Source organism: Seriola dumerili, unplaced genomic scaffold, assembly GCF_002260705.1.
Source record: "Seriola dumerili isolate Sdu_G_001 unplaced genomic scaffold, Sdu_1.0 BDQW01000068.1, whole genome shotgun sequence".
Classification (NCBI taxonomy): Eukaryota; Metazoa; Chordata; class Actinopteri; order Carangiformes; family Carangidae; genus Seriola; species Seriola dumerili.
This window is the reverse complement of record NW_019174323.1, coordinates 9,688,076-9,700,069: the sequence shown is the minus strand read 5'-3', so window position 1 is coordinate 9,700,069 and position 11,994 is coordinate 9,688,076. Positions and strand designations below refer to the sequence as shown.

General features: G+C 39.8%; 1 protein-coding gene across 1 annotated transcript; it reads left to right on the top strand.

The window, feature by feature from the left end:
* Window positions 1-134: 134 nt before the first annotated feature.
* dclre1a (DNA cross-link repair 1A) lies at window positions 135-11,128 on the top strand. The gene is made up of 9 exons (XM_022742968.1): window positions 135-863; window positions 1,973-3,337; window positions 3,432-3,565; window positions 4,780-4,898; window positions 5,544-5,687; window positions 5,947-6,092; window positions 7,710-7,864; window positions 8,816-8,957; window positions 10,492-11,128. The coding sequence occupies exons 1-9, from the start codon at window positions 431-433 to the stop codon at window positions 10,656-10,658; spliced, it is 2,805 nt and encodes a 934-aa protein (XP_022598689.1). The 5' UTR covers window positions 135-430; the 3' UTR covers window positions 10,659-11,128.
* Window positions 11,129-11,994: the final 866 nt, after the last annotated feature.

Below are 11,994 nucleotides of genomic sequence, written 5' to 3'. Positions count from 1 at the left end.
TAAAAAAGGCTATGACTAAAAGCCTTTTTGATTGTCCCTGCATTTAATTAACGCTAATATGAGGTCAATTTTGCAAGATTTGTGGAAAGTGCTGCTTTGTTTCTGTAGCTGTTTTTACTAGATTCATTGTTGCACTGTGGCGGTAAGTGCTCGAGCTGCTAACCTGATGCTAACATGTTCTTATCGGAGCACACAGTGTGTATAGAAGAAAAATAGCTCCATATTGTAATTATTAATTATGAAAAACTATTTCAGCACCGCCATTTATACTGGCAACATTAAGGAATCTACCAGTAGTCATTAATCTACTGTAAAGTTTATTATATCGGCAACCGCGGGATGTTATTAAACAGCAACTCTTGTGTAATATCTGGGGTTTTGAGGAGGTCGTTGGGTAACATAAGGGACGTTACACTTTCTCGTCCTCCAAATGTCACAAAAGGACGACTCTGAAAATGACATCTGGGAGTATAAACCTCTTGAGAAGAAGAAGAAAAAGAGACAGAAACCACCGCCTGCAGTTACAACCGTCACTAAAAGAAGATGTACTTCAAGAAAAACCTCCAAGAGAGACACTGTTTTCTCAGACAAGGCACCTGAACGGACTGAAAAAGTCAAGACAGCTGAAAGTGGAGATTTTAGTACTGGTGTTCATGTAGACGGACATGGCAGCTCAGAGACACATACTGTACCCTCAAAGTTATCTCCTGCTCATGAGACAACCCAAACAGATAGTGCTGCAGAGGGACCGTCCTCTGGAGACTTTTGTCCTATGTGTCAGATGCCCTTTTCCATCTTGGTCGTACAGACTCAAAGATGGCATGTTGCTGAGTGTCTTGACACCGCCAGGGACAAATGCAAAGGTACAGAGATCCTCATATACTTAATATAAATGTAGACTAATACTCTTGATACCTATTAAATAAAAGCTCTTTCACAGTTTCTGATTAGCATAACATATGACAACCACTTCAGAAACCCCCTCATCAAATTGTCTATATCTATGTATTTATGGTCTTCTTTTAAATACACCTATTATCCTTCATTCAGGTGCACACATATCTCTATCAGTGGAGGATATGATAAAAGATTTTTATTATTTTATGTGTTATTGATAACATAGATAATTCACTTTGAAATGTCACACATTGCAAGATGTTCTTCATAGTCATTCCATAATACTTGGATAGATTCCCATGCTTATGACATACCGTATTGAGTTGTCATCTGACAACTGTATATAATTGCAGAATTGGTCATGTGAGGATTAAAAGTAATTTACTTTGACAATATAGTACTATATCCATTAAACTTGAATTTAATTACTTTTAAAAATTAGATTCTCCCAGTCAGGATTACAACTTGGATGTTGGGGAGAATATTATTTACAAATCAGAAACTGGTAATTATGATAATTCCCACATGACATGAACATGGCATCAGATCCTCAGTGACTGGTAAATGCCCATGTCTTTCAAAGTCCACGCCCCCAGTCTGTAACACAGGCTCTTTGTTCAAATTTTAAAGTCCTAAGCCCAATTCAAGAAAACCAAGACAACATAATCAGTGTTATTTTCTTTAGAAAGCTCCCTCGAGAGCCATAGCAGATATTATACAATTTGCTGAGTGGTACTTTCCATGACAAGTAAACTGATGTGTAAAGTTACGGGAATGCTTATTTAAAAATAGTGTTGGGAACTCCAATTGAATCTAGTATTTATTGTATTTTTAACTTGTATTAATTGCATAACTAGTTTGTTTTTCTTCCTAGAGACTACAAATGGTGTGGGACTACTGTTTTTTATACATGATCCCTGAAAAATAAATGGAACAAACTAAACTAAAAAAAAAGCACCTCACAGTCTCTGGATATCTGTATTGTCAAAATACAGAATTCAAATTTTGAATTTAGGTGCTTTTGAATGATTATAAATTTGTACTTTGCTCTCTATTTTTTTTTCTGTTCATATAGAGTGTCCAAAAGGTCTACAGTGCTCCTCCACCATCCCAAACCATTACAAGAAATTCAACCACACACTCCTGGCCCATAGTCGAGCAAACAGTGACATGGCCCTCCTCAGTCTGTCCCAGCAGGCCAAAACCACTGGGGAGACCAGCCTCAGTTGTCTCCAAGGACTGACAAACAATGAGGTGGATGAGTCTTCTTTAGAGACTTCACAGGACAGTGTTGTCAGTCTTTCTATCTTATCCCCTCAAAATAACATCACTGGAACACCTCCGTCTAAACTTACAAATGGACTTCTGTTTCTGCGCTCACCTGGCCCAGAGGATTTTAAGAAAAAGAAGGGCTGGTCGTCTTCTACCAAAAGCCAGAAGGCTATCAGTGCTTCCCAAGAAGGTAAAACAGAGTTTTCATCTACTCCTATTAAGGAAGATAATGGAGGACAAGATTTTCTCGAAAATGACCCTCCTCCTGAAAAGGTTGATGATGCCATATCCTACTCTCCTCTTTCTGAGCTCCCTGCAGAGACTGAAGTCAATAATAGTGAGTGCAGAAAAGCCCTTTTTAATTGTGATGCATTTGAAAATGACGATGAAGACTCAATGCTACTGTTAGGTGACGACTTCTCAAGTGAGGATGAACTCCTGACTGAATTTATAGATAATTTGGAAAACAATAATGTGTCAGTAAAGGACCTGTCTTCCTCAAACACCCAGCTGGAGTCAGTTGCCTCATTACTGCCTGCTAATCAGCTGGCAGCTGCTGCAGCTGGTGAAAACAGAGCTGATTCCACAGGTGAAAAACAAGCTCATGGTAAATCTACTTATGCCATCAATCCCTGTAAGACCAACATTCAATCTCCACAGAGTATTGTTTTAGAGCACCTGAGAGAAAAACTTTTAAGCCCAGATAACCTGCATTTCAAAAATTTGAATGACAGTATTCAGTCGGAGCAGCCTCACGCGAATTCTCATCAAGCGCCTTCATCTCAAACCATGCCGCCACAGAAGGGCCAGAGCAAGGCCGGTCAGGCCTCCAGTCTCAAGCAGACAGACATTGGGGTGTTTTTTGGCCTCAAACCCCTCAAGGAGAAGGAGAAAGAGGCAGAGAGTGGACCAGCTGAAATCTCTATTCCAACAATTAGCGAGAACTCAGGAAAGAGGCGACAAAGGAGAGACAGGACGAGGAGAAATAAGGCTGACACAGCCACAGATACCTCACGGGGGACAGAGACTGGGGATAGCAGTGATGTAGTGAAAGCTCAGGGAGAAGAAAGGAGAGGTTGGACCAGAGGATGGGGACGAAGAAGGAACAGAGTGAATGCTGATGGAGAAGTACAATTCCCGCGTTGTCCGTTCTACAAGAAGATTCCAGGTCAGTGAGGGACCATATATTATATTGCTGCATGAATCTGAAGGTTAAGCAGTTTTCTGTTTGTAATCGTAAATATTTGTAAAATTTTGTTCAGGTACAAAGTTTGTCATAGACGCCTTTCATTACGGGGAGATTGAGGGCATCACTGCCTACTTCCTAACACATTTCCACTCAGACCACTACGGAGGGTTGACCAAGAACTCCACGTTTCCAATCTACTGTAACAAAGTAAGTCATGTTTTGGCTTTTGTAAAATATAAATGACTTCTAATGTGTCGTCATTGCATTAGTTGGTGCTGATGCTATGCATTGTATCTGGTGGCATGCTTTAGACATATGTTAAGCTAATTATCATATAACCTATTTTATGAATTGATCTGCACAAGCCTATGTCCTTTTTGGCCTTTTTTGGCTAGGAAATTGTCATGGATGGTTATTAGTTTTATGCTGTGAATGAATAGCAGTCTCCCTTCAAAGGCCTGTTAGTCCTTACTAGAATACACTGGAAGATAGTCACTACTTAGAAGGTGCTACAAATCTTACAAATACTATTTATTTGCTTATTAAAAAGCTTCCCGTCTGCTCTTTTCCCGTGGAAATTATGAAGTAAATGCCTAATCCATTTGTTATCTCACTGCACTGACTCAGAGTATTGAAAATTTTACTTGCAGTCGGCAGCTATGAATACTAATTTGCCAGTGGCTCTGACCGTATTGGAGATGATTGAAATTTGAAGACCTTTGTGTCAGCTGTACAGGAAAAAACACTTCAAATCCACAAAATGTAGTTTGTCTGGGTCTCAGTTGGTCTTCTCCTTCACTCTGTTGTCCCTGTGCAAATGTTGCAACCAATTAAGGTGTGAATGAAGCAATAAACTGAATGAATTGAGGTATTCATCCAAAAATATATAATATTCAGACTTTGTAGTGCCTCTTTCATGTTTAGACACATTTTGCATTGTGCATTTTCTGTTAAGCTTACTGTGATATTTAAAAACATACCTCCTATAGAGAATAAAATATAATGGTGAAAGAGGAGGTTAGATGTAAGTTCTCCTGTCAAATGGGACACGATTTATCATGCTGGAGTGTGTGTTCTGTGGGGATTAAAACTAAAAACGGACTCTTTTGGGGTTTTCTTTATTTGGTAGGTCACAGAAATTGAACATGGGTGCTAGGTGGGTCATAGCCCAGAAAAGTTTGATCAGAATCACCAAGGAAATTTTTCCAAGTAGATTTGGGAATAAGGGTGTTATGGGTGAAGTACACAATAAACAGCAACATGAGTACTGATGCTGAGGCATTAGAATAATGATACTGTGTTTACCCACAAACAAAATCCTTTTGTAGCATTTGTGTTTTTCTAGCTAGTGGTGGCTGGTAAATCACTGTAAGTAAGCCACAGAGATGTGAGCTGACTTAACGGCTACCTCTTGTGGTCAGATTACAGGGAACCTGGTGAAAAGCAAACTGAAGGTGGCAGAGCAGTATGTCCACATCCTCCCCATGAACACCCAGGTCACTGTGGAGGGAATCAAGGTCATCCTGCTGGACGCCAACCAGTGAGTCACCCAGTTGACATCAACATCAGAAACTGAATAGTGATCATCAACTTAGAAGTGTCCACACAGCTTGTGTGGAGGGAGTGCTTTGTGGTGAGAAAGCTGGACCAGCCACTGATCTCATGTTGAGCTGTTTATGGCTTGTTACTGTAACTGTTGGTAAAGATGACACAGAGGATTGAGTGTGGAGGCAGACCACAAAAATTTACAGATCTATAAATGAGCAAAGGAAAAAAAACTGATACAGCAGCCATTATCATGAGCATTAAATTGTCAAAAGTTTAAAACAAGCGTTTTAAAGGAGGATACAGAGGCATGAGTGAAATGCCTTACATTCATTTCAAATTCAGACAACCCCAAGCTAACTACCTAGATTATCTTTTCACTGAAGAATGTTAAGACACTTTTAGGGAAACTAACTCTGTATTGCAATTTCTTCTGTCAGTTTGTACCATTACTTTTGAATTCAGACCTAATTATACCAACAGTTGTGATGGTCAGTCCCATAGTTTACCACACTAAGATTTTCCTTCCATTTTCCTAATTAGAGAAGATTGTTTTTTGTTTTATTACCCCAGATCATCTATGTTCTCACTTGATGCTCCTCTCGTCCAGCTTCACCTCCATCTGTCTCGGTTCTTTCAGTTGTCCAGGAGCTGCCATGCTGCTGTTCTCTCTGCCTGATGGACAGACAGTCCTCCACACTGGAGACTTCAGAGCTGATCCCTCAATGGAAACCTACCCTGAGTTACTTAGCTGCAGGGTGCAGACGCTCTACCTGGACACCACGTAAGTACCTCTTATATACTAGTACCAAAGGCAGGATTGTGGTTGTACTCTACTGCTGTTATGTGAATGAGCTAATACATAAACATACAGTAACAACCACTCCCTGAGGATGAGTTCCTCAGTACTGAGTTCAGATTTACTTCCAGTTTGGGTAAACTGTACCACAACTTCATGTCTTCAATCCACTAAACTCAGTAAAAGTGATGCAGAAGCCTTGAGGGTACTCAGATTTTCAATGTCCACTTTCTTGTCCCTGTAGCTACTGCAGCCCTCAGTACACCTTCCCCAGACAGCAAGAGGTCATCAACTTTGCAGCCAGCACAGCCTTTGAACTGGTGACGCTCAACCCACGTACACTTGTGGTCTGTGGATCCTACTCTGTGGGGAAGGAGAAAGTCTTTCTGGGTAAGTGTTTGGACTTAATGCACATACTTAATATTTGTCTTCACTCAGCTTTTTAAGTGCTTGTCTGCCACTAGAAGGCAAAACATGCAGACTTGGCATGATTTATAACTACAGATTATTACGTACTGTAGAATAATGGGTTTTGTCTAGACTGAAGGTCATTCAAAGAAAGTAACCCTTTGGACTCAGCTGATTTTCTAACTGAACATTAAAAGCATTTTTATTCTTTGGGGTGAAATCCTTGCATCTCCAAAAATGTAACCATTGTCAGGTTTTTTAGAGATTCATTTTTCTCAGCTTGACCACCATATTTAAGGTTATTAAGTGTGGTTTTTAAAGCTTTTCGTACACTAAAGAGAAACAGTATTTTGTCAACACAAATATGGGCATGTTATTCTTAAAATAACATTAAAAACAGCTTGAATTAAAGTTGCATGTGCTCTCCAACCTTTGTGCACATTCGTATTTAGGATTTAAGCACTTTAAGCTTTAGAGCAGCAGCAGTTTGTTATGCAGTTCTTTTCCTTGACTTATTAAAATCAGGGAAACTGTTGCCTCATTTTGAGGTCTGTAAATACTCAGACAGCACATAACATAAATTAAAATTATTTTGGGATAATTTTTACTGGTTAAAAATCAAATAAAGTAATCAAAGTAGTCATCCAACCTATTCCCTTGAGTACCCAGTTCAGCTTGGATTATACTGAATAGAGTTGGGGATGGGGGGTTTCTCTGTCTTGCACATAATTCAACATCAGTCAGATAATTAGGCAGAGTAATAAGTGACATTTTTGATGGCTAATTATGTTACTGAAAATTACATGGTAATTTATTCATTTAATTCTGGGAATGGTGATATGACTGCCGTGTTACAAAGTAAGGCATTGCCACAACCACAAACAGATGGACACAAAGTAATTTTTTTCTTTTTTGTCTGTAGCCTTATATCACTACCTCACCTTCCCTCCCATTGAAAGGTCATCAAATATGTCTTTTATTGAAAATTTGTGGCTTAGTGTATTTTGAGCAAAGAGCCCCTCAATATGCGTTGTCCTCATGTGGAGGCAAACTGTCCTCCGGTGACACACTTGAATACTGGTTTGCTCCTCATTGGTGTAGTGAAGTACTCAAAAACTCATGTTGTCCTCACAGAGTGAACAGCATGCATTCATTCTGTAATCAACTTTGCTTCAACAAGCTCTGCATGACATTGGAGCGGAAAAAACAAGAGCTGATTCAATTGTCTGTATGACTGTACTCATCCACTTTGTACTTGTTATTTCACAAGAGTATTTGTACACTTACAGCGCCACACTTTACAATGCAGGGAACACAATACATTATATTGAGATTGTTTGTTTGAAAAGGAGACATTCAAAAGTTTTATTTTTTGTCTTTGTTTTATATGTTCAAACTCTACAAGCTACACATTTATTCACTGTGTTCCAGTAAAGTTCTTCAGAACAGCTAAACTTTATTCTGTAATAAAATGTCCAAATTGTCAGTGGGGGTAACAAGGGTTTCTTAACTGCAAGTACATACTGGGTCTTAAAATGAAAAAGCTGAATTTCCCACATTCCTGGTTCTTACACCGACCTTGTTCTGCTTCATTCGTAGCACTGGCAGAAGTCCTGGGGTCTAAAGTGTGCCTCTCTAGGGACAAATACAACACCATGTGCTGTCTGGAGTCGGAGCAAGTCAGACAACGTATAACCACCGACTGGAAGGCAGCCCGAGTCCATGTGTTGCCCATGATGCAGCTCTCCTTCAAAGTAGGTGCAGAAATCTCATTTTCTGATTTTGAAAAGAGCAGTCATTCCAATGGGACCCAGAACTCTCAGGTGTATAAAATGTTATTTTATGGGCATGTTTAGGAAACAAAGTACATCAGCAATTAGAGTAAAACAACTAGCAAATATATCACATCAGACGTATATCCCTCAGGCATATGAGTTCTTGTACTCCAGTGATAAACACTGAGAGATGAGTTTAACAATTTCATTTAATAATAAACTTAGAGAAATGAGGGGGTATAGAGCTGGTGATTATAGTAATAAATAAATTCTCAGACTTTCTTTGTGTAAACTTCTCTTGTGTTTAACCAAGGGCTGTGTCTTATTTCTGGACAGTTTAACTTTGATGTGCAAACATGTCTTTTATTCTGCTTATGGTCTATTCATATGCAAGTATCTGGGAAATTAGTTAAAATAATTAGGAACTGCTAATTATGATGACCCTAGCACATCATCTCTCTAAAGCATTTAAATTTTCCTTCTGTATAAGCACAGATAAGTCCCAGGCTTGGTATAATTCACACATTGCTAGGCACAGAGAGGCTGACTTGAGAGAAATGGATGCAGTTTAGGTTTGAGCTGAGGCCTTCTGAGTAGAGAGTCTATGATGAATTTCAACAAAGAGTCACGATAACTTGGACAAAGTACATTGAAATAAATTGATAAAACTGTATAAAACATTAAGTTAGAGGTTTGCGCACCTTTTTATAGTAAATTGGACACATTTCCTCTATTTTGTTTATCATCCAGTAAACAAGTGCTTGACTAAAATAAATAACTATATTTCAATGTCAGTGTTTTTGATTAGCAAATCTCAAAGGCACAACAAGACCTGCACTTGAGTTTAGTTAGGAATCTGAGGATGAAGCTTCCAAGTGTTGCTAATAAATTGTCGAATCTCACTGAGCACAAAGGCTACTTTGTCTCCAGAAACTGCAGGATCACCTGGCACGGTTTTCAGAGCGCTATGATCAGCTGGTGGCTTTTAAACCCACTGGTTGGACCTTCAGCCAGCAGGTGGAATCAGTGGGAGACATTCAGCCTGAGATCAGCGGAAACGTCTCCATTTATGGTACGTATTTATTTTCCTTCTAATATAGTGTCCAGTCATTTGTCAGAGCTGTGACTGTTGATGCTCTTTCAAGGTATTTGAGGGTCTTCTACAAAGTTGGAGGTTTTAGAGCCGTCTGCCCTGAGAGAATGCCCCTCTCTCTTTTACTGACCAAAAGCAGTCCCTTACAATGGTAGATGATCTTTAATTGTCACCCTCCCACACGCTGCGAAGGCTTAATCAAAACGGCGGCAGGTTCCTTGCCAAAAACAGGTTCCCTCACATTATTATGTTTGGCCCACAGCTCCCTCTTCTGGCAAGGTGGGGAGGAGACTCAGGGAAAGGAGTATGAGGATTAACAATAGAGCGTGTCTGAGTTTCAGGTTCACATCAACTAGGTGATGAGAGGGTGGCAGAAGTAAGGGTGATGCTGGGTCTTGTATCCTCAGTCATGGACAGCACCACAGGGGAGCAGTCTCACATTGAAGCCCGGTGCTGAAATGGGTCATGACTTGATTTGCCACTGCAGATTTGGCCTGTTTTTCTTCCTGTCCGCCGTTTCATGTTCTGAATAGATCCATCAACAGCATCAGCCATCTGGCCCGTAACCTACAATCACCAGCTAGAGGCTTTTGCGACACACACTCGCATATAATTTCTTCCTCCTCAGCAGTTTGTGCGTCACTCAGGCGGAAGCCAATTTTCTCTCTCTCTCTCTCTCTCTCTCTCTCTCTCTCTCTCTCTCTCTCTCTCTCTTTCTCTCTCTTTTTTTTATCTCCTCCTCCTTGCCCTTCCCAGCCATATGCTGCTGCTACTCCTCCTCCTAATATTGTTCTCTGCATGTGGGAGGATTGACTGTATACTTCAGTGGGCTTAGTTGCAGCTAGATCTGTTAAAAGCAGTGGTGGAGCACATTAAAATCTGTGGAGGGATGAAGGAGGACAAACAAGAGGCAACAGCTCTGCAGCAGTTTCAAGCTGTTTTCTTATTATCACTTCCAAACAAGAATATGACGACATTTGATGGTCTTAATGTTTCAGCATCTGAAATCTGCCATGTCTCCTCACAGATAATCTGAGCCCATGGGTCGCTCTGTTGAGCATCTGATTCCTCTTCTGAGACTTTGCCTTGTTGCTTGTCTGACTGGCTTCCTCATACTTTTAGACATCTGGCTCAGTGACGGTGTTTTACCTCGAACTAAATCTCTTCTGTGTTCACCGAGATGGACACTTCATAATAGAAATTTAAGGAGAAAAATATCAACGCAGATGAGCCGAAAATGAAAATCATGTCTGAAAAGTCCTGGTTCAGTTCCAAAGCACGTCTAGCCTCGTTCCTTGTAGGACTTAATGAGTAAATTAACAAGAACAACTTACACTTGTAATTGTCCTGTGAGTAGAGACAAAATGTGCGTTATCTTCAGGCTTAAGGCTGAAGTCATTTTCATCAAAGCCACATTTGAATCTTTTTGACAAATGCACCGTTTAAAGCAAAAATCTGTCTCAAGTGCAAAAGTTTGGGGACATGACGATAGTTACTCCTGTTTTCTTGACAGGAATCCCATACAGTGAACACAGCAGCTTTCTGGAGTTGAAGCGTTTTGTCCAGTGGGTCCAACCTCTCAAGATCATTCCTACAGTCAACAATGGCAGCTGGACCAGCAGGAAGGCTATGGAGAAGTGTTTCAGTGAGTGGCTCATGGAAACTAAAGCTAAACTGTAGCTTATTTACCAGAAAACTGTTGAACTGTGAACTCTGCTGCTCGTTGGTAACGAAAGCAAACCAACTATTTTTCATTACTTGAAATGCCGTATGAGCATGGGGAACAAATGTATCTTAACACACTTTTAACACACTATTATTTGCATTAACGTTGCTTGCCTCTGACAGCTGAGCTCGTAACAAAAGCACATCAACACTGATAAAAGGGGTATAAAGGTTTTGCTTTCATCCACAATGGGCTGAATTAAATTAACTGACAACTTTGGAAGCGGTTTTGTGTGAACAAGATCTGAGGCCCTACATGTATTGTGAACCACAGTTAGACCCCTGTCACCCAGAAGTATTTTACATTGGAACTGATTTAATTGGATGTGTGCGGCTGCTGCCTGCTGTGGCCACTTCCAATTATACCACTGTTCGTCACCAAGATGTGAGTGCTGCTTTGAAACTGTGCAATTCCTATTTCCTAATGTCTGTATTTTTTTGTACGTAATTAAAATTTTTATGCTAACAATTTTGCCCCTTAATTTTTTTTTTTTTTTTTTTTTTTTTTTTTTTTTTTAGCAGCATTAACCTGCACATCAAGAAAAAAAACATTGTACATGAAATTCAAGGTGAGTTTTATTATTTCTTGAAAAATTTGCAAACTTGGCACAAGGGTTTTCAAGGCTTCATTATATGGATTTCCAGTGTCCATCAAATGACATCTTTACTATTCAAATCATGCTAACGGATGGATTTGTGCAGCATCATCAGTACTGCTTCTGGCAAATAGAGTACTAAGGAGGAATGCCACTCTTTTTATAGTAGCTTTTAAAAATGTAAACTTGTTTTGAAGGGGGTGCTATCAGATCTGTCAGTAGTGTATCTCAGACAGCAGAGATGTGTCGTACACACACACACACACACACACACACACACACACACACACACACACACACAGAGAGAGAGCTTTTTGAATGTCGCTCTCTGTAAATGAGGCTTTTTCACAGAGTCCCTGCGTGAGTTCTCCTTTCATGTAGAAAATCTTTTCTCATCTGCCTGAGTTGCGTTTTCAGTCGTCAGGGGCCAAAGTGAGGAAATTGTTGGTCCTAAAAATTGAAAAGATTCTACATGTTGAAAATGTTTGTACTGTAGACTGAATGTATTCAGTCAACTATATTTTAACCTACTAACAAATTAATTTTCATATGTCATACCGGCAAAGAAATCATGAAGCGAGGCCTGGCATATTTTTGTTCACCAAAGCTTCTTGTAAGCTTCCAACACGTGTTATTTCTTTCGTGCAGTGTCGATGATAAAAGTTGCCCAGGATATTGTATTTTTTTTTTATTTT